Source organism: Sphaerodactylus townsendi, linkage group LG01, assembly GCF_021028975.2.
Source record: "Sphaerodactylus townsendi isolate TG3544 linkage group LG01, MPM_Stown_v2.3, whole genome shotgun sequence".
Taxonomy (NCBI): Eukaryota; Metazoa; Chordata; class Lepidosauria; order Squamata; family Sphaerodactylidae; genus Sphaerodactylus; species Sphaerodactylus townsendi.
In genome coordinates, this window is record NC_059425.1 from 39665712 (window position 1) to 39687848 (window position 22137).

At 42.4% G+C, this 22137-nt stretch overlaps 1 protein-coding gene across 3 annotated transcripts in view; it reads left to right on the forward strand.

Annotated features, from left to right (window-relative positions):
- Nucleotides 1-21579, forward strand: part of ASB3 (ankyrin repeat and SOCS box containing 3) — a 47598-nt gene extending 26019 nt beyond the window's left edge. Inside the window, exons 1-10 of one of the 3 annotated variants that reach the window (XM_048518743.1) lie at nt 11-202; nt 2155-2360; nt 4913-5071; nt 5802-5914; nt 7332-7467; nt 11251-11428; nt 13367-13564; nt 16331-16573; nt 17933-18066; nt 21015-21579. In XM_048518743.1, the coding sequence (XP_048374700.1) occupies nt 2165-2360; nt 4913-5071; nt 5802-5914; nt 7332-7467; nt 11251-11428; nt 13367-13564; nt 16331-16573; nt 17933-18066; nt 21015-21265 (1608 nt within the window). In that variant the 5' untranslated portion in view covers nt 11-202; nt 2155-2164 and the 3' untranslated portion in view covers nt 21266-21579. Of the gene's footprint in view, nt 1-10; nt 203-2154; nt 2361-3020; nt 3097-4912; nt 5072-5801; nt 5915-7331; nt 7468-11250; nt 11429-13366; nt 13565-16330; nt 16574-17932; nt 18067-21014 lie in introns of those variants that run through there. The other 2 variants (XM_048518762.1, XM_048518753.1) reach the window with 2 other exon arrangements.
- Nucleotides 21580-22137: the final 558 nt, after the last annotated feature.

Consider the following 22137-nt stretch of genomic DNA (forward strand, 5'->3'; position numbering starts at 1 on the left):
CCCTTTCGGTACCAGGTAGCGGGGCGGGGCTTCTGGCCTTTGTCCGCCAGCCGTAGGATGCCGTCTGAAGAGTCCAGGGAAGTTTTTGGTGGAAGCGCGTTTAGCGGGGCTGTCAAAGCTCTCAGTCGAGGGGCTGCTGAGAAGGCAATAAGAGGAGAAGCCCGCTGTGTTCTTCTTTTGCTTCGCAGAAGTCGTCGTGCAGGTGAGAGACTATCCACAGCAAACCGCAGGAATGGAAGTGTGGATGAATGAATGGGTTTCAAAGAAACTTTTCCTTCACCTGCTCGACTGCGATATTTCTCAAATACGTGAATATGGTGGCTGGATCAATTCTTGTCTTTTTTTTCGCAAAGGAAATTGAATTTAAGAAAACCTGGTATCTGAAAACATACAGTATAGTGTAATAGACTTTGCCTATCTTTTTATAAAAGTAGGGTGGTTTTTTTTGTGTGTGTGTGTGTGTATATTGGTCTATAGGAGCTGGGAAACCCTGGTTCAGACCCCCACTTGTGGCATGAGAACTTGCTGGGTGACTATCAGTAGAACGCTATATAGAGATAGACAGTGAATGGTAAACCACCTCTGTTTGTCTCTTACCTTGAAAACTGTCAGGTCTTGCATTTTAAGTCAATAAATGGACTTTGCAGTATTGATTAGTAGTGTTTATTGATGAGGTATTGGAATATTAAAGTTTGGCAAAGCCTGTTCTGACAAACCTGGCCTTTGCCAGCCCCTTTATCTCCCGACAAGTCCCTCCTCCTGCATTCCCAAAAAGCAGTCACTTCCCAGCATCAAACTTACAGGAGCTCTGCTTTGTCATATTTTAAGACAGTTTTGTACACAGGAGTTGTTTTCCAATAATATCAGAATCAGGGCCTCCGGGGCGTTTATTTCCTTTCCTATAGCTGATGCTTGAAGTTTGTCCCCTTTATCAATTCTCAAGTTTGATCTGGTCTCCCCTTTATCAGGTGTTCCTCAGACCCTTAGAACATTTAGGCACATTTCTGCTCCTAAGCATTCTACATAAAGTTGCCAGTGTGCAATTCTTGGATTTTGCAACCCAAAACAGACCTACATCCTTTTCTTGTTATACATTTTAATTGATTTATACTTTGCTTTTCTCCCCACCTTATGCCATACTGTCTTCCATTTTATCCTCACAACAAAAACCCTGTGAGGGTAGGCTAGGCTGAGAGTGTTTCACTGGCCCAGGGTCACCTAGACCAGGATGTTCCTACATTCCCTTAATTTCTGGCTCTGCAACTCCCATCACTCTCCTGAGACTGGTGGCCAAAACTAAACCTAGCTTTGTTTTGTGATGAGTTTTTCCTGCCATGTTTCCACTCTGTAGGGACTCAGAGTCACTTACAATATGAGAGAAACCACAGGAGCAATCCATCAACCCGAACAAGCCTACCTGTCCTCTGCAGAGGAGGGGGAGGAACAGACGGTAAAAGCTGTGCCCTTTGTGGGGAAGGTCTCTCCCCATGTACTTCCAGGGGCAGTTTCTCTTTAAGCTTCTAAGGGCTCAGTAGAAGGAACACAGCAAGTGGTAACCATTCTGCAATTGATGGCACCAGTGACACTTAGGATGGTGTCTTTTGGATCTTTACTTCTCTGACTTGTTGATTTTTTTTTTAAGCACAGGAATACAGCCTTTATTGGGACCTACTGGATTCAAACTTGGATTTTAACTCATCTTGTCTAATAAAGTGTTATAGTTTCAGTTTGAGGTTACAATGATTTAACTGTAATGCGATAATAACACAGGGTAGGTGAGGCATGAAAGCAAAAAGTAGGTGGAGTTATCTCTGATAAGCCAGAGCTCCAAGATCAAGGACCACTTGGGGTATAATATCTCCCTTTCATTTGAGCCTTCTATTGTGTCTGGTTCCAGATCTAGCTAAAATCTTTCTCCTCTTGGCTGCTGTCTTTCATCACTCTTCATCCTCTGATGTCTTAGCTAGTTTTTTAGACACCAAAGCAATCTGAAGACATCTCAAGAGTCACAGGGATACAAAGCAGTCTCTTATACAACCTTGAGAGGCCATACTTCATATTAATCTCTGAATCTCCTATCAGTGCAGATGTGTGTAGTACTGTTGACTTCCTGACACAGTAATTTGTGTGGGTCCATTCTGTTTCTCTCCTTAGGTCTCTTGGAATGGATTTCACAGAAGCCTACTTTGACAGATGTTCAGCTGTTGGACTTGCAGCTAGAGAAGGGAATGTCAAACATTTGAAAAAGCTAATCAAACAAGGATACAGTGTTGATGTCCCTGATAACAGGGGTTGGATGGCAATTCATGAAGCAGCTTTTTATAACAAAAGTGACTGTCTGAAGGTGTTACTTCATGCTGGTAAGGACAAATTGTGTCTCATTTGAAAATGCTGTCATAAAGCAGAGGAGACCAGTTTTTATGTTCTTGGAGGCTTCTGTGTTCCAGTTCTTGGGCCTTTAACAACATGTACAGTGAATAATAAAGTTGGAACTGTTTGCCAGTAGCGAGGGGCACATGTGGTTGGATGGTATGAGGTCATTAATGGTGAGAGACTGAAAAACTGATATTTCCTGAAAGATCCCCATAAGAGGCAGGCTATCAGTGGACTTCTGCCTTTTAAGAATATGTGTAGAGTACCATTTGTAATATAGTAAGTGTGAGCTGCAAATCAGGAAATCTCTAGTTCATAACTCTGCTTTGCAATAATCTTATTAGGTCAAGTAAAGTAAGACTCTTTCACTCAACCCCTTATCTGAAATACGTTGATGATAGCAGTGTATCATAAACATATGTTACATTATCTTGGTGTAATCCTGAAAATGAAACTGTTTGGTAGTCTGCTCAACTTTGACTTCAATTTAAAAGGGGAACTTATGTACTTATGTAAGAGCTTTGGGTGCTGTGGGGCCACAAGATCTCCTCCTCTGCATTCAGGGACACAGTATCCCATACTAAGGGAACTGTTGGTACTGAATAATTCTTGATGTTTGTAATTTTCCTGCACACTTCTCTCTTCAGTTTGATGAAGGTGGAAAATTTCTAAATAGTGTGGTAAGAAATAAACAATTGCAGCCCCATGAGAAGTCCCTTCCAAGTAAGTAAAGGAAAATATCTTCTACCTTCTGGTTTTACAAATGGGCAGGGGGTTAGAACAAGCTTATTTGGGAGTAAATTGGATGAAGTGGATGGCATGCCATGGAATTGTTTGCCTTTGTTGTTCTAAACTTTATTTGAGGGTGGAATCCCCCTCCCCCTCCCAGCTGTAACCTACTATTCTGGTTGTCTGTTGTCTGTGTGGAACTTGGTGAAAATCTTTTGCCAAGGTCAGAAAGGATGGGTGGTGGGGAGAACAATGTAGCAAAGAGCCGGCATAGTATAGTGGTTAAGAGCAGTGAACTCTGATTTGGAGAAGTGGGTTTGATTTCTCACTCTTCCACATGAGTAGCAGGCTCTTTTCTGATGAACTGGATTTGTTTCCCCACTCCTATACATGAAGCCATCTGGGCTAGTCATAGTTCTCTCAGAACTCTCTCAGCCCCATCTACCTCACAAGGTGTCTGTTGTGGGGAGAGGAAGGGAAGGAGTTTGTTAACTGCTTTGAAATTCCTTACAAGATGCAAATGTGGGTTATAAATCCAAACTCTTCTTCTTCATGACTATCAGCAGTTTCTACGGATGGATCCCTGAATCCAACCTTAATTCTCCAGCACCCTTGGATCTCCAAGAAGACTACAAAGTGCATTATGCCCTTAAACATTTCTTGCATGACCTTTTTTGTTCAAATGTTCAGCCAGCCCAATAAAGACTTCTGGGGAGCTCAAGATTTCAAATTTTCATCCTTTTACAAACTAATTAATCAGGACCATTCCAGGGCATATTATTTCTCCAAGATCATCTTTTTAGAATTACACTCAGCCATGTGTATTTAAACAATGCAGACTGCTGTGTTTGAAGGTTGTTACACCCAAATACCAGTTGCTCAGCACCTGTGTACATGCAGAGGCTCAGAACCTGAAGACCTGTGTCATTTGATGGTCTGTCCACTTTAGCCAAAAAAAAAAAAAATTAGATGCAAGCCTGGCCAATTCAGGTCTAAGCAACATGGTGGAGATGGTTTTATTCTTCCTTGCAGACATGGAGGCAGAGATTTCATACAAATTTGCTTTTTTTGTTCTAGTTGGAAAGAAATCCAGGCCACATTGGTGTTAGCACAGAACAGTTAGGGACAATTTCTATTAGTCTGACAGATGTTTGTGGGTTTCTTTTGCTAATGAAATGAGTTTTAAAACTTTTCTAAAAATGTAACTTTCATAGTGCTCTAATCTAGTTGTATAAAAAGAGCCCATAGGTGTAGATTGGTAAACTGTAGTACTGCAGGGAAAGTTCTGCTCATTATGTAAGTTCGATCTTAATGGAAGTTGATTTCAGGTAGCCAGCTCAAGGTTGTTTCAGCCTTCCATCCTTCCAAGGTCAGTAAAATGAGTATCCCGCTACACTGGTGTAGGAAATGGCAGACCACCCCGTAAACATAGTCTGCCTAGCAGATGTCATGGTATTCTGTCATCCTATGGGTCAGTAGTAACCTGGTGCTTGTACAAGACACTATCTTGACTTTTAACCTAATTTTGTAAAATTTTACAATTTACTGGCAACTCTTTGTAGTGGCCTTTGGCCTCAAGCAGTAAAACTGAACTTGAGATCATCCTTCTGTTTCTTGTGAAAATTAAATGCCATCAGTTGGCTGCCCTGTAGCCAGATAATGGCATATTTTTTTTTGCATGCAATGTAGAACTAACCAAAATTGATCTACATTCGGTGTAAATTCCTTTCTCTCACTACTTCCCTTTCAAAACAGGTAGGTTTAAATCTTACATCCTTAGCAAGAGTAATCTACCTTTTATTTTCCCCAGCACCTTCAGATGACTACATTAGAGCAAAGACATTTGACGGTACCTGTCCATTGCACCTTTCTGCAAGTCAGGGAAGTTTGGAATGTGTTGCTGTTTTTTTGAAATTTGGAGCCAATCCTAATGAGGTTACTAATGATGCAACCACACCATTGTTTCTAGGTAAGTTTAACTTTATCTAAAAGTAATTATCAAATATATAAGGTAAATTTTCCATATTTGGATGTTCTAGTTCCATAATTCATCAACAACCACTGTATTAGTTGTAGCTGGTGACATAAAACAATTGCTAATGTTGAACATCTAACGTGAAACAATTTATTATGGCAATATAATGGCAAAGAATGCACAAATTGTTGAACAATAAAATGCTGCATCTGTTCTCTTCATTGTTATGGAGATGTAACTGCATCCCTTTCTTTAGTCAGGCTATCTAAAGTTTTTGGTTGCTAAAGCAAATGGAACCACTGTTTACTGATTTTCCAAATCTTGCCTTCTAAAATAGAAATTAGCAAGGTATAGGCTTTAAAGTCTAGTTTATAACTTGTGTCAAAAATCTGATTTTAGAAGCAAGGTCCAATCAGGTACCATTTGAGATTCTCTATGGAACGAAAGGAATAAATATCATTTTGCACCCATTGTATTTATTTACAAAGAAATAAGAGAGTGGTTACTGCATGCAGTATTGTGAAGCCTAGTTTTAATCTGTTCCATGTTTTTATTAAATCCTTTGTCTACAGAAGGTAGCAGTTAATGGCAGTGAATTTAGAATTTTGATCTCATTTACTGCAGTATAAATCTATGTGAACCATTACAGAATTCAATATTTGTGATTAAGCTTTAGGTATGTGACATATTTGATGGCAATAATGGCCTTCACCTCTGTTTCCAGCTGTTGAACATGGACACACTGATGTCATAAAGCTTCTACTTCATCACGGAGCCAATGTTAATGGGCCCCACTGTTGGTCTGAATGGAACTCTTTGCACCAGGCTTCTTTTCGGGTAACTTATAAATCCAGTTTCATCCATATGAAAAATGTTTTGTCCCCCCCCCCTCTTTTAAATGACAGCTTTGCATAGTCTCTGCTCGCTATTCCTTTTTTCTGATTTATGACAGGCTAGTGCAGAGAAGTCCATCTAAATGCAAATGACTATTCTGAGTATGGCAGGAGTGCAATGCAATTTGAATAGTAAGAATTTTAAACATTAAACTAGTTACTTAAAATTGTGCACTATATCAAATGTAACAATATATCAAACATTAATTTACTTGAAAGTATTTGTTCACTTTTGTGCCCCCCTTGCAAGAGGATCCTCTCGAGCAATTGCCGGATAAGCTTCAGACTTAGTAGCTGGTACGTTTGCCTTTTAGAGTGTTAAGTTGCATCCAGATGCTAACAAACTGTGGATTAAGTAACAAACTCTAGTCAGTCTACAAATCCAGTGTATTTGGGAAAAAACAAGGAATAGTGCTACTGTACATTATGAGTTCACATGTCAAAATAAACTACAGTTCATGCAAATTGTGGCCAGCAAGCCAGCTGTGAACCCTGCCCTTGAATTTGTAATTATGCCTACCAGCCAATCTTAGCCTATTCTACTGTTTGTATTCAGTGGTCATAACTAACCACGGTTTGATCACAGTTTGGTTTATTGTGACTTTTAAGTGAAGCCAGAATGTTTGTTGTCCTCCGTATGAATGCAGGCCAGCCAGAACCCTTGTTCTTCATGAGAGTACTGTATGTCTTCCTACTTCCATGTAATCTTGTTATCAAGATTTTCTGTCATCTTGGCTAGGATCAATTAATGGAAGAAGCACTATGGCTATAAAGCAGTAAAGATCCATTTTAATTTCTTAACTTTTTGAGTAAGCCTATTGTGCCCAAAGGTGAAAGCTGTGTTTTTGAAATAATTTTCAACACCGTGGCTTTCCATTTAAATAATGAAAGTAATGCAAGACTTCCACTGGAACTGCCCTGTTTTGAACAACATTTGCCATACACTTTTATGCCAAGAAAATGAATTTGTGGGAAGTACATCTCCTTTAATCAAAGCAGTCTGTTTTCAACAGGAATGGAACTTTTTTTTTGTATAAATTGAGTTTATTTCTGTTAAGATTTTTACCTGCTAAATCTCTTTAGGCTCTTTCAGCAATTAAATGTACCATGTATTTGAATAGTCTTAGGTTGGGTGGAGATGCTATATGTGCTCATGTAATTATGTCATTTACTGCTTTCTGACAAAGTCTCAAAAGTGCAAACTGGAATAGACATTCCTAAGCCTCCGAGAAGGGCTAGTGGCAGCAACAAATAATAATTCTCATAAGTTCTGTATTGAGTGAAAATGGTTGTGGAGGTTTCAGCAATGAATTGGATGACTTTGTTGCTCTGACGATAATTACATTTTTCTTCCTCTTCAGAACTATCCTGCAATATTGAAATTACTCCTTGACAAAGGAGCCAACACGGAATCAGAGGATGACTTTGGGATCACACCTTTATTCATTGCTGCACAATATGGAAATCTGGAATGCTTAAGGATACTTATATCATATGGTAACTATCAGTTAAGGGGTGGATGGTTGCAGGTGGGGCATTTTTCTATGAATGCTGACTGCATCAGCTGCTGCTAAATACAGGATGGTGAGTTGGTACGGGAAGCGTGACTGTTTAAGCCAATTGTCCATTTTTAGTGAAATGCCAGAGCCAAATTATACACCGGTATTTAGTTTTTCTTGGCTTTGACCACTTATACCAGGGGTAGGGAACCTGTGGCTCGAGAACCGCATGCGGCTCTTCTGCCCTTGCACTGCGGCTCCATGAGCCGAGCTGCCGGCTTCATCCTTGCCCGCCCTGCAGGCAGCAGGGTGGGCGCACCAATTGCCCGCAGCCGGCTGGGCCGTGCCGTGGGCTTCCCCTCTCGCCCGCCCCGTTGGAGTGGGGTGGGCACTTTCCCAGCGGCCGGTGAGGCTGAGCCACCGGCTTCATCCTTGCCTGCCCTGCAGGCAGCAGGACGGGCACACCAATTGCCCGTGGCCGGCTGGGTCGCACTGCAGGTTTCCCCTCTCGCCCGCCTTGTTCAAGCGGGGTGGGTGCTTTCCCGGCGGCCGGCAAGGCCGAGCCGCCGGCCCCATCCTTGCCCGCCCTGCAGGCAACAGGGCGGGTGCATCCATGCGCTTCTCAGAATGAGTGGAGTAAAAGGTAAAAAAACCCAATATATACAGTGTTATCTTTCTTTTAAATGTCAAAAATTATTTGCGGCTCCAAGTGTTTTCTTTTCCCGTGGAAAACGGGTCCAAATGGCTCTTTGAATGTTAAAGGTTCCCTACCCCTGACTTATACCATCTTAGTCTGTTTAGTGCTATAAGGTTGTAATACAAGGAGAGTTATTGCCTTGTATGGAACTAATGGCCTTGTTTGAGTTTCCTCTCATGTAATTCCCAGGTAACTTCTTTTCCAGCCTTGCAAACAATTACATTCCTTAGATGTTTAAAAGTAGACCAAACAGAGGTGGGTGGGGGAGGAAAAATTGCCTACTTTGGATCAGATTGATTTGTGAGGTGACAGATCGTTTCCTGATAGCTGTCAAAGCTTGGAGAACATGTCATGTATTAACATGAGGAGCAAGACCAGGGGAGAGGGGAGAGACCCACAGCAGATTTAAGGTGTTGTAGAGGATCCACTGTCCCCCAGGAGACTCTCGGACTCTATCTGTATTGTAACTGTATATTTTTAAAGAAAGCAAATGTCACAAAAATACCACAGTGCACTCTAATCTAAGCTGTACTTCTCTGCTTGATGTAATGGTTAAGAGCAGGTGCACTCTAATCTGGAGAACCGGGTTTGATTCCCTGCTCTGCCACTTGAGCTGTGGAGACTTATCTGGTGAACCAGATTAGCTTGTGCACTCCAACACATGCCAGCTGGGTGACCTTAGGCTAGTCACAGCTCTTCGGAGCTCTCTCAGCCCCCCTACCTCACAGGGTGTTTGTTGTGGGGCGGGTGGGAGGGAAAGGAGATTGTAAGCCCCTTTAAGTCTCCTAACAGGAGAGAAGGGGGGATATAAGTCCAAGCGCTTCATCTTCTGAAACTTAATTTGCTGAGGAAGTTGGGGGTGGGGTAGCATATAGCACTAGGATTAAATGCCTTTAACTGAGCACAGGAAGGTATCCACTAACAGTTATAATGTGGTTACAAACTCTTATGTGTATGTAAAATGAAAACAGCTCTGAGAGAAAAACCCTACTCATCATTATGCTGATCTTGGTGCCCTCCCCTTAGCAACGCATGCAGATCAGCATGAGTAAGCATATCCTCCTGAAACTTACCAGCTATTTCAAAATCAAAGATTAATCTTGGACCATTCATCGCACTCGCAGCTCTGAAGCTCTAAAATTCTTGCTCAATGTGCAAAGAAGAGTGGCAGGTTGCTAAATTCCTGCCCTTCTCAAGGAGATTGTTTTTCACTCCTTTTGACATCCTTCTGCAAAAGGTGTTGCACATGCCCACAGCCTATGTATGAAGTAAAATAAAGTGTAGAAAAAGACTAGAGGGAAGTGGTAGCTCTGCCTTAAAGTATGAATTAAGACAATTTAGGACAACTTTTCATTGTGTATCTATTCACAGGTGAAGTTTTTCTGATATTTTGATTGGGGGGGGGGGGCTTTTTAAATCCTCCATACAGTTTTTGTGCCTGAGGACAGCCAGTTTGGAGAACATTCTAAGACCCTTGCTAGGGATTGACATTATTGCCCATCCACTTGCACAGAGATATGAAAATCAGGGGGAATAAAGAACAAAAATTAGCGGGGGACTGCTAATTTTCTCCCCAGGGATTTTTCTCTCACTATTTCCAGTGGAAAAATTGGGAGATTTTGAGAAGCAAAAGTTCTGCTAAATGTTTACACCAGGATGTTAATCTATTTTTTCCTAACAGGCAGCCCAATCCACAACCCTGGGCCACCCAGGACAGTTCTGCTGCAATGCTGCCCGGCCGCCTCCAGAGGGTGTTTCAGTGGGGTGGGGAGGGTGAAAAACGCAACCCACCCTGCTTTTGGAAAGCCCTCCATAAGACTTAATGGACTTACACCACCCAAAAAGGTGGCATAAGTCCAAGGGCCAGGACTGCAGTGCAACTTATGCAAACCTGGGGTTGAAGCCGACTAAGGTTGGCTCTACCTTTGGGAACGTCACTCCCATGCCCCTGCTTTGCTGGTGAGGTTGGCAGCAGCATGGGAGCACTAACATGGTGATGAATATCATGTCAGAATGTCCTGGGGGGCCATGGTATCCTCCCACTGGTGTGATTTCTCCTCCACCAGGATAAGTGCCCAGGGAGGGCAAATCCTCTAGCGTGGGCCTGTGCTGCCTCCTCAGGCCAATTCGATTCCCCCCATCTGGATTGGGCCGTCTAAGAGAGTGACTTTGACTTGGTAACTAATTATGACATCTTTGTTCAGTTAAAATCCTTTAATGGATTGATGTTAGGAGTACAGACATCAAGGAGTACTTTCTGTAATTCTGTAATTAATATGTGACAATAATTTCTGCAAAGTGTATGGTAGAAGAAGAAGAGTTTGGATTTATACCCCCTCTTTCTCTCTCACAAAGAGACTCAAAGGGGTTTACAAGCTCTTTTCCCTTCCTCTCCCCACAACAGATACCTTGTGAGATTGGTGGGGCTGAGAGAGTTCTAAAGGACTGTGACTAGCCCAAGGTCACCCAGCAGGAATGTAGGAGTGGGAAAACAAATCTGGTTCACCAGATAAGACTCTGCCGCTTATGTGGAAAACTAGGGAATCAAACCAGGTTCTCCTGATTAGAGTCCACTTGCTCTTAACCACTACACCATGCTGGCTCATAGCTTAAAAAAAAGCAGATGAAGGAGTGTAGAATGGCTGAATGTAAATTCAACGGCAGCATATTTCTGATTCTCAGGGCAGAACTAGATGAGATTTTGGGAGTTCCATCGATGAATGCCTGCGTATTTTCACTAATGGGGCAAATGTTAAATCACACGCACAGCTTTGGGAACGAGAAATCCCACTTCATGTTGCTGTCCTTGTCAGAATTCAGGCTTTGTGCACATGACCTGCGGGGAACTCTCCTTACAGGACTTGCAGCATAGTGGTGTGATTCTCTCTTCAAATGGCAGGGCTGTCTTGCTGTCATGGTTGTCAACTAATGACATCCGGCTGAACCACATTGATCTTTTCAGAAGGACTGTACAGAAGTCAAAAGCAAGTTGCAAGGACTAATTAAATGGTAGGAATGTTTGCGACAGGTAGAGCTAATTGGAGGAAGCTGTCTTCCTTACGATTCTAAAAAATTCTTTCTCAGGAGCAATCGTCAACTGTCAAGCCAAAGATCGAGCCACACCGTTATTTATTGCCGCGCAGGAAGGCCATGGCGAGTGTGTGGAGTTGTTGCTGGCAAAGAGAGCAGACCCGAACCTCTATTGTAATGAGGAGGAATGGCAGTTGCCTGTCCATGCTGCAGCACAAATGGGGCACCACAAGTAGGCTTTAAGAGACTGCCGATAGCTTGTTGTGAACTGGCATGCATGGGTGATGTTGCAGGGGGCAGAGGCTGGGTAACGTCGGGTCATAAAATCTCAACCAATAGGTGTCAAGCTCTTCAGGGGGTTGAAGGACCAAATCCTTTGCATCCCCGTTGCAGTTGAAGGGGATCTGTTGCTCTCATTTGAAATAGATACCAAATTCTCAGCTCTACTTGACCTGGATCCTAAAACTGGAAAATCTAGAAACTGCCCTTAGAAGATTTGAAGATGAAGGCAGTGTCCTGTACAAGCACCAGGTCATTCATTACCCCAGCAGACTTTGTTTGATGGAGTTGTTTGCCATTGCCTCCCCCAGTTTGCCATTGCCTCCCCCACTTTACCCTTAGCAAACTGGGTATTCATTTTACCGACCTCTGAAGGATGGAGGCCAGCTGCCTTGAGCCAACTGCCTGAAACCGACTTCTGTTGGGATTGAACTCAGGTATTGAGCAGAGTTTTGACTGTTGTACTGTAGCTTACCACTCTGTGCTATGGGCTCCTTAGAAGACTTATTCGATTCTAAACCCATTTGCTTCACTGAGCCTTGGAGACTCCAGAATCCAGCTTATCTTTTCCAGGATGGTTTTCCTAGCCTTGAATTCAGGATTAATATTTGTGTGGTTTTGATTACCATAAGCTACGTTGGAGACCCTCCTAAATGGCTTTCATTCCTTATGTTTGACAATACTCTTGCAGATAAAGGAAGAACTGTGAGCTTGGGTTGGACAATGGCTGGCTGAATATCACATTCTTAGTCAATATAGCCAGCCAGAGATGCAAAGGAACAACCTTTGCATCAACTTTGTCAAATGTAACACACTTTTAAAGAAGCCATCAGAATGTGTTCAACATACTGTAACTCTGAAGTGATGTCAAAACATCTTACTGCATTTCTATGAGTCTTGAACCTTTAGGATCACAGAAACATTATAGAGAGGTGGTCCCATAACTTCAAACACACTCATGCCTATCCAAAGTCTCAGTTATGTAGCAAAGAAGGAGTTTCTTCTTATAAGTGAGTCATGTCTCTCCTGGTTCCAACAGGGAGCTGATCTGGTTTCACAGTGGGTTCTTCCAAATAGAAATTATAATTCACACATGGGAGACTGGACCTCAAAAATGGGGCTGTTTATATATTCATTTGTCAATGGTTGATGCTATGTCCAGTGCAATCCACTTTTACTTTTCATTAGTTTGCTCAGTGGACAAACCAAAGAGCAATTTTCAGTGTTATTCTAAGTAACATATTGCATTAGAGACCACTTTTAGAAGATTCTTCATGTTTTAGGGACAGTGTAGAATGGTCCTTTGGTTCAAAGGGACTTAAAAGCTCCTTTTGCAGAATCAGCTTTTCACACAACCTTTTGTAAGTCTCAGTTTTATTTTTCTTAAAAATATGGAAATATTAACCTACCATTTAATTTGTATTATCTACTCTGACTGGCAGGATCTGCCCAGGATCTTTTAGGTGAAGATGACAAAGAATGAACCTGGAACCTTTTGTGTGCAAATCACACTGAGTTTGCAAATCACACTGAGTTTACCACTGAGTTTGGTTTATCTCATTTTGTTTGAATGACAGGTTTCAGTAGGTCAAAAAAAGAAAGAAAAAGAAAACTGGTTCTATTAAAACCTCTAGTAAATGTAAGTTTTGTAATTCAGAGTAGCTAAAACCTAAAAGGCACAATAGAGAATTCTGTGTGATTTTCACCATGCACACCTGTTAAAGATCAAACTATTTTAAAACCATGAATGCTGTTTAATTTACTTTAACATACATTAAGAGACAGTGAAATTGTAACTGGTATGATTTATGTTAGTCTGTAAAGCACTATAGGAAAGATCTTGTCTACACAGAACACTTTGGCTTTAACGCACGATTCTGCATATCTGCAGCATTCTGCACTTCCTCCTGCCGGTTACAGATCGGTTATGTGGCACTGCTGAAGGCAAACTGAGCCCCGTCTACTCAGCTATATATGGTGGACATGCAGATTGCTTGGAACTCTTACTTCAGCAAGGTTACAGCCCAGATGCCCAAGAATGTCCGGTGTTTGGCTACAGATCACCCCTGTCCCTGGCTTTCACGAAGGGGTATGTATTCTGCTTGTGGGTGTTATGGAGCTTGGTCAGGAAGGGTGGGATATAAAATTAAAATCAAAACTAGAGTGCTGTGAGAAGGAGTGAAAAAGTAGACAACAGCACAGGATAATATTACTAAGGTTTCTGTGATTTTACAAGCTTTCTACTTTCAGGAGGGAAGTGTGTTGGGCATGGGGCAAGTGGGGCACCTGTGCTGAGGAGAGGCTCCCAGAAGGCTGCTCAGTGAACTGCCTCATTGCTGCAGCCTGACAGTCAGTCACTTGGCATGAAGTGGGGAATGTGGGGAGATCTGCTCCCACCACCCTATAGCTATCTGCATAGTGGGAGGTCCCCACTAATACCCACTTCATTGCACTGTTAGCGCATGAGTGACATTTTCTTTTTGGTTCAAGTGTGCCCTGACATGCTTGGCTTGCCATTGTGGCGTGTAATGGGAGAGATTTATCTCCACAGAATATCCTGGCTGAAAAAGCAACCACACAGGCACTGCAGCCTCTCCTTCATGCCAATATTTTTCTGACCCATCCCTCAAAATGTGTAAGGGCAGATGTGCATGTCTGAAGCATGCATTTTCCCCACACGTCTCCTGTGGCCCTTCCCAGGCTAATGACTCTGGGGTCCCATTCTTGAGTTTTGCATGGAGCCTGAGAATCACTGAGACTGTTTCTTCCTTTCAGGGCATTTTTTTCTGCACTGATCTGGCTCTGAGTAACCACTGTCTACCTAACACATTGCTCCCTATTCTGTGCAGCAGTCCAATTTGGGATGTTGGCCATATAGTTTTCTCACATGGTCCAAGAATGCATTCTAGAACACATCCTGCATTCTCTAAAGCTGTATGGTAGAGGGAAAGGGTAGTCAAGTGGTCTTTCCTACAAGCTCATCTACCAGAATTGATATTCTAATTGAGAGAGCTTCAAAGGAAGACTGGCATAAGGTCTACAATTCGTGACCTGTGTGAGTGGTGCCTAGTGATAGCCAAGGAAGACAAAATGGTGGAGTAAGGTAGCAGGGGAGGAACGTTTCTGTGAAGGTGGTAGTGCTAGGAGGCCTGTCAGCACTTTTCCAGATAAGCTAGCAAATGACTGTGTTGAAGAAAGGAAAGAAGACAGACTCTGGGTGGGCAAGTTTACTCGTTCCTGGCACTTTAGTTAGGTTCTTCTGTCTCCTGGTCCAGAATAGGATGGCACCTGAATCAGTGATGGGGGAGAAAGAAAGATCCAAGTGAGCGTACATTTTGGTGATCATTCTAGTAGATTTTTTAAAAAAGGTTTGCTTTTCCTGCTGAAGACACTAAGAAAATAGTAATGTAGCCCAGTTTTTAATGTAGCCCAGTTCAGGGTCACATCCAAGCACTAAAGAAACTTGTCAGACTCTCCCTGGGGAAGCTCTTCTATTTGAAGGAGAAGCTTTAATTTTGGTCTTCATTCCTCATCTTCAAAGGGTCTTATCAGCGATCTCTGTCTCCTGAAAACTTGACATGATTTTGTGATAGCTGAGTATGTAATTAGCATAGTTCATTTCCACAGTCTCCTTTTGCCTGAAATTGTCTTGTTCCTTCCTCATCTCATCTCTGGCTTCCTTGATTTTAAAAATAAAGAGCGTTCCGCCGAGTGGGGTCTACAACGTCTAAAATGGTTTTTGTATTTTGTTGATGTGATTAGGGAATTGATTGGATCAGGCTGTGGAAACCTGTTTTCTAGGGTGAATTTTGTGCTAAAGTTCAGCTTTGTGTGGTCCAAATGTTAAGGGATACTGTACTGAGCACATTTGTGATTTTTAGGTTCATATTCTTAGGGGCTGTTTTTACATTACAGTAAAATAGTATATGCAGGTCCTTTTTTAAAAAAAGTACTGACTGACTGCTTGAGAACTACGAAGAAGAAATGTGTGGTATAGATAGTGTTGTAGTAAATATTCTGCTAAGAAATGTTGCAATGGCTACCAATCATGGCAGATTTTTCTCTGGTCAGTTTTCCCTGCTATCAGTATGAGAGCTAGTGTGGTGTACTGGTTGCGAGTGGTGGACTGTAATCTGAAGAACCGAGTTTGAGTCCCCACTCCTCCACATGAACAGCGGACTCTAATCTGGTGAACTGGGTTTGTTTCCCCTCCTGGGTAACCTTGTGCTGGTCACAGATCTCCGAGAACTCTCTCGGCCCCACCTACCTCACAGGATCTTGTTGTGTGGAAGAGGTGAAGGAAAGGTGATCAAAACTTCTTAGTGATATGACTTTTAGTAGAGAAAAGTGGGGTTTAAAAACCAACTTTTCTTCTTCGTAATTGCTTGAGAGAGGCTTCTGTATTTTTCTATTTGTGCCCGTGAAGCTGTTTAGCAGATAGCCAAAAGCTTTCTGCCTTTCCCTTCCTCTAGAAATTAGATATCAGAATAGGCAGTGCAAAAGGTTTTTAGAAGGGGCCCCCAACCTTGTTGAGCCCACAGGCACCTTAGGGATTTTGACAAGGCATGGTGGGCATAGTCACAAAAAAGCTGCTGCAGGAAATCCCTTGGGCACCATTTTTGGGGGATCCATGGGGGATCCCTGGTTTATAGAGTCTCTGTTCCTAATTGGCTTTTGAAGCTTAGTGTGTTTCTTCCCAATCTGCCCAACATAATACGAGTGTTTCCCCTGGAGTACAATACAGCATGCAAGCATTCCTTGGCAGAGTAGTTGGGGTGTAAAGGAGATTCTTTATAAAGGACATTTTCCCAGAAGCTGTTGTGAATTAACAAAATTTGTGTGTCTATTATTGCAGGTTGGAATTTATTCTCATTCTTCTGAAATATGGAGTCACTCTTCATGAAGCTGATCTAGGCCTCTGCCTGTCCCATGAAAAGTTCTCTTTATTTCAGTATTTCTTGAAAAAGGGCTGCAAGCTTCCTTGCAGCCAAAATATAGAAGAATTTTGTGCAGTTGATGTACAAGGCCATTACAAAGAGTGGCTGCCATCTCTCCTGCTTGCTGGATTTAATCCTATCAGCCTTTTCTGCAAGTCATGGTAAGGCAGATAACACACTTAGGATTGTAAATGTAACATGTCTTTATTTATGTCCCATATTTAAATCCTGCTTTTCTACAGTAATACCCAAGATAATACAAAAGAATAATAATAAAAAGCAGCTTGCTGTAGTATAAAAAAGTTTTAATCAAAATGGACAAAGCAAGGTAGCTTTACTGAAAACTCCAAGTACAATAAGCCTAGTAAAATTCAAAAATAAAGCTGAATAAGAAGATTAGTGTATTGTCGAAGGCTTTCATGGCTGGATTCAACTGGTTGTGGTGGGTTTTCCGGGCCATGTGGCTTTGGTTTGGTGGATCTTGTTCATAACTTGCATAGCAAGTTCCACCCAAACACTTACTGATTGGTTCCCCACCCTGGGACATGGACAATATATACCCCACTAAACATTCCCTTCTCACTTGACACAGTGTGTAACAGACTTCCCTCTGTGATACATCTCTGAAGATGCCAGCCACAGATGCAGGTGAAACATTAGGAACAAGATCCACCAGACCATGGCCACACAGCCTGGAAAACCCACCACAACCAAGAATATTAGTAGTAAACACAATTTGCCCAGATTGGGCCAGGTCCAGTACAGTGATGAGTTGTCTTCAGCCGCCTTCAGAATAATGGTCATTGCTGTTCTCTAGAAAGCTCGAAGGCTGGGTCAAGGGATTCCAGAGCCAGAGAGTCACCGTGAGAAAACCCTCGCCTCCATACTTAGTTATACGTATACTTATTTAAGTATTTATTCCTGCTTCACCCCCAATTGGGACCCAAAATAGCTTACAAAGTAAAGTCCAAAGAATGGCAAATTGCTAACTCCAGACACAAGACCTAGCACTATAAAACCTGAAATCCAGGGAGAAAATTTGTGTGGCAAGAATTTTATGAGCATGCCTAGAAAACAGCATGAAAATGCTAACTTTTGTGGCCTTAGTAAGTCAACATAATGGTGTATCTTTCAGAAAGATTGGGAAAGTAATCCTAACTGGATAGAGGAGAAAGTGCTTTGATCTTGATGAGTTATGATGATGGTCTACTCTTGCCTTCCTTATTTTTCTGACCTAAATAGAGTGCTAGAAGTACATCATGATTAAATTAACAGATAACTTGAAGAACATGATCAAAGCTACCCTTTGGAGTTCTCGTGCTATGTCTGATCTATATATACTGTGGAGAATTTTTACTTATTTCTTAAAACATTTATGCCCATCCTTTCCCAACGGCTTAAGGTGGCTTACAACATATTATTAATAAAACCCCAAATTATCCCCCTTAACGAAAGCATAAATATTATAAATGCTGTTGATTCCATTATGCAAAAACCTTGGTCTGTCTTCTCACTACTAGGATATCCTCTGCAAACAGTGATGCCCTGAATTTTCTGTTAGAGTTCACTGACTGGAAGAGACTTCCTTGGGATTTGGAGCAGATCCTTTCTGAGCACAAAAGAACCTCTGCTTGGGTACCCTGTCATCACTTTGGTAAGTAAACAACCAACTAATTCAACGGAAGGCAGACTTTGTTTCTGGGATCTACTTAGTTTTTTTCTAGGCACAGATTTTGAAAGCTAACCCATTAGGATCTGGGTGGGTTGAGCCAGTTGCAAAATAGATGTTTGTACAAAAATCGTAGCATTTTGGAGTGTTTTTGCTGTGCTCAGGTGCTTTCTTCTGCTTTTCCCAAGGCAAGGCGACCCCCCCCCCCCTTTGTAACTTGCCCTTCAGGGAAAAAATAAGACAGTCGCCTCAGTTTTTCCTTTCTTTCATGCAGGGGGAAAGAGTTACGAGCATTCTCCTTTTTCTTCATAGAGCTCACACACATGAAGGAGGAGAGGTGAAGGGGGAAGCGTGCAGGTGCTGTCATGTTCTCATCCAAAGCTTAGGGGGTGGCATGCCTCTGCCTCCTTCCCTTGAAACAGAAAACAGTGAGAAGTTGCTGCTGCAGAGCCTGAGGCGGATTCCGCAAGGGCCAAAAACAGCGGTGTGAAAATGGTTTAAAACGGTGTAAAAGGGTTTACACCATTTTCATTCTGCTGTTTTGAGCCCATGCGGAATCCACCTGAGAGAAAGATGAGGAGTCATCACAGCAGTACTGACGGAGGACTACCTGGAGTGTCATGGATTATTCCTCAGAAGGGCTACCAGTGGGCCTGAGTGACCGTCTACCTGCCTTGGAGCTAATTCTCTTCTTTATATGCTGTTTGCTTAATAGTATAAACAAGAGGGGTTCTGCAAGAATTTGCAGGGGGCATCTGATTTTACCTCTTCCCCTTTTCCTGCTTCCTTCTCTCTAGCCCACCTATCAGCTAGCCTACCTATATCTGTGTGCGTCCCCCACCCCCAGTCTTTAGCACTCCCTTCTTCTTTCCCCCTTTCTGTACACAGGAAAAATTCTGATCACAAGGTCCAGGTGCATAGTGGAAAACCCGAAAGGATATGCAGGAGTCACATCAGTTTCCCCTGTAACCTCCCCAATACTATTTCCTCTTTGCATCTCCTGGCAGCCCCCATCTCCTCATCTTTCCCTCTGCCCTTCTGTTTTTCTCACTCACCAACCAACTTTTTATCTGTTTCCCATCTTCAGCCATATTTATTTTTTTGCTTCATTTATACCTGACTGTCTTAGTTATTTTGGGGAGTTAACCCCCCACTTTTTCTTTAAAAACTGGTAATATCCCACAACTTTTCCCTGCCTGCAAGTTGTGTGAAGGGACATTTTGGGCTGCAGCACAAAGTGATAGATAAGGAAGTCACATTCCATTAACAGAAATCCTTCAATAAGTGTGAACTTTACATGGGTCAAAGCCATTGTTTTGTGCATGACCTCTTTAAAAATAGGCAGCATTTTTTAAAAAGTGTGAAGTGAAGCATGGCTTTACATCTGTAAAGAAGGAGTTAAGTAGCTCTGAACAGGTCAAAAAGAACTAATCTGTGTTCAGTGATCCCGAGTGTGCTTGCAGTTTAATGTAAAACTTTAACAAGGTCCTTGATGTATCCAGCGTTCTTCGTAAGAATGCAGCAGATCCAAGAATATCCATTGGAGGGCAGCTAGTATGCTGTGGTTTACTCCCTGCTCTCTCCCTGGTTCAGACACAGTTTGAGCTAAAACATAAACAGATTTCTATGATTTTTTTTCTGTATCATGTCTACTGTCAAGCAGCTCCTCTGAAGTAAGGGTTACTCATCGCCTTAGGGCATGGAATATTCAATTGCAGTATGCAGGAACCTTGGTAGAAATGGATGGGAGCAGTGGTCATGACTGGTTTTCATTCATTTCAGTGAGGCTTTTGTTGGAAGGAGCAGCTCTCTGTTGATTGAAGGTTGTATTGTACACAATATGGGTGGACACGCTCTCTAAGAAATGTGACTTGTCACAGCATAATGCTTCTGTCTTGTGTTGGTACAACATACCATCCAATACTTGATTATCTGAAGAACCACCTTCTCCAAGACGGTCTGCATATTGGCTAAGGCTCTGCTGCGGGTACCACTGTCCCAGGCGTTCTTTGTTTAACATTGTTGCTTACAGAAGAATTATACCCTGCCTTTCTTTTCTCATCAGGGCCACTAAGGTGGCTAACAGATTAAAAATATACATAATAAAAATATGTCTTGCAAACCATTAAAATCAGAAAAGCAATTAATACCAAGCTAAAGCACATATACGAAAACATAAGCAGGGCAGGAAGGTGGGATGCCTGATAAACAAAGACGTATTCACCTGTTGGTGAAAGATGTCACTGAAGGGGATAGACTAGTCTCTGTGGAGAGAGTTCCAAAAGTTTGGTACCACAACCAAGAAGGCCCTCTCCTGGATTGCCACTTACCTGATCTCAGAAACTGGAAGCAGGGCCTCTGAAGAAGGTCTTAGAGGTCAAAGTATGGAAGTAGGTGGTACTTCAAGTATGCTGGTCCCAAGCCAGTCTAGATAGGCCAGGACTGGAGAGATGTGTTCCCTATGACTTTTGCATTCTGCACCAGTTGAAGTTTCTGAACAATTTACAAGGGCAGCTCCACATAGAATTCAGTAATCTAATTTAGATGTAACCAGGTCATGTCCTATGGTGACCAGATCTTTTCTGCTTAAGAAGTGGCAGTACATCTCTGAATCCCAGTTGCTGGAAACCAGCCACGTGGGAGATTGCTGTTGCTTTCTTGCCTTCTTTGAAGTCTTCCTAAAGATATCAGGTTGGATACTGTGGGCAGCAGGATGCTAGACTAGATAGATCTGTGGTGTGATCTAATAGGAACTGTCTTAGAACTTGACTGCAAATCTGCAGTAACCTCTGCTTCCTCTCATGGAAACTATTCTCTTGGCTTACTTCTTTTGCGGGGAGTTGGGGGGGAGTCAGTATTCCAGATGAGCGGGAGGCTAAAACCTTCTCAGTACTGTGCTCCTCATAATTTCATTTATTTCTTTAATGTGGCAGAGTTCATCCCTCCTTTGTCTCACCTTTGCCGCCTGGAGATCCGATCACTTTTGACAAGCGAACGTTTACGATCAGACCAGTTTATCCACCAGCTGCCATTGCCCACTGGTCTGCAGGACTACTTACTGTTCTCGGATGTCTTAACAATGCATGGTGTTGCACGGTCTTCACTGATCCTGGGAGAACTGCATGAAGGAGATGCTCGGCCACCTTTAGGCATTTCAGGAACTACAGAGAGAAGAAGAACTTAGAGATGATGGGGTGGGGGCAAAGTACCAAGGACTTCAGATAGTTTTGTGGAAGCGGGTTCCATGATAGAGATGTCAATTATTGCTTGTTTATGGAAGATCTTTGATTCTCTTTTAAGATACAGATCCTAAGCAGAGGTTCACCCTTCCAAACCTACTGAGTTCAGTGGTCTTAAGAAAGGCCATATTGTAACATGTCTCAAATGATAACCATTACTTGTAGTTTTTTCCTCATCACAGTTCAGCATTCCAGTTCATGAAAACAGGAATGAATACTATCAATGACAATTCTAAAATAAAGACCAGCTTTTTTACAACTGTGTCAACATTGTTGCCTTTCTTCACAATCAAAAATATAACTGATCCAGGCATTAATTTAAACATTACTACAATTCCTTAATTCTGCAGTGCAATGAAATGGGTGTCTCGAATTAATGTTTTGGGGATCGAGGCTAGGAAAAACTGGGATTGGTGTGGGTGCCCTGTGGAGAAGAATCTAGTAACTGTGGGCCTCCCTCATGAGAGGGAGGTATCTAGAGGCAATAAACACATGGGTGGAGGAGCGTGGACCTGCCTGTTCACGTAAGTCATTCTCTAGGACCAGCCCTGAGCTGTGCCATCTTGTTAGATTTTGGTCCAAGGCGATGTTCATCACTGAGAAAAAGCAGCCTCCCTCTCTCTCTCCCCACCCCAAACTCTGTCATTCCTAGGCAATCTCTGCCCAATCTCCAGGAATTTCTTGAGCTAGATTTGGCAATGCTACTGTGGACTGAAACAGTAGCTCTAGAGAAACACCATTATTTTTCCTTAGTTGTTTCCTTCAGCTATTCCATTTGTGGAGTCCCTCAGGTCAGAATGACTTACTATATTTGCAC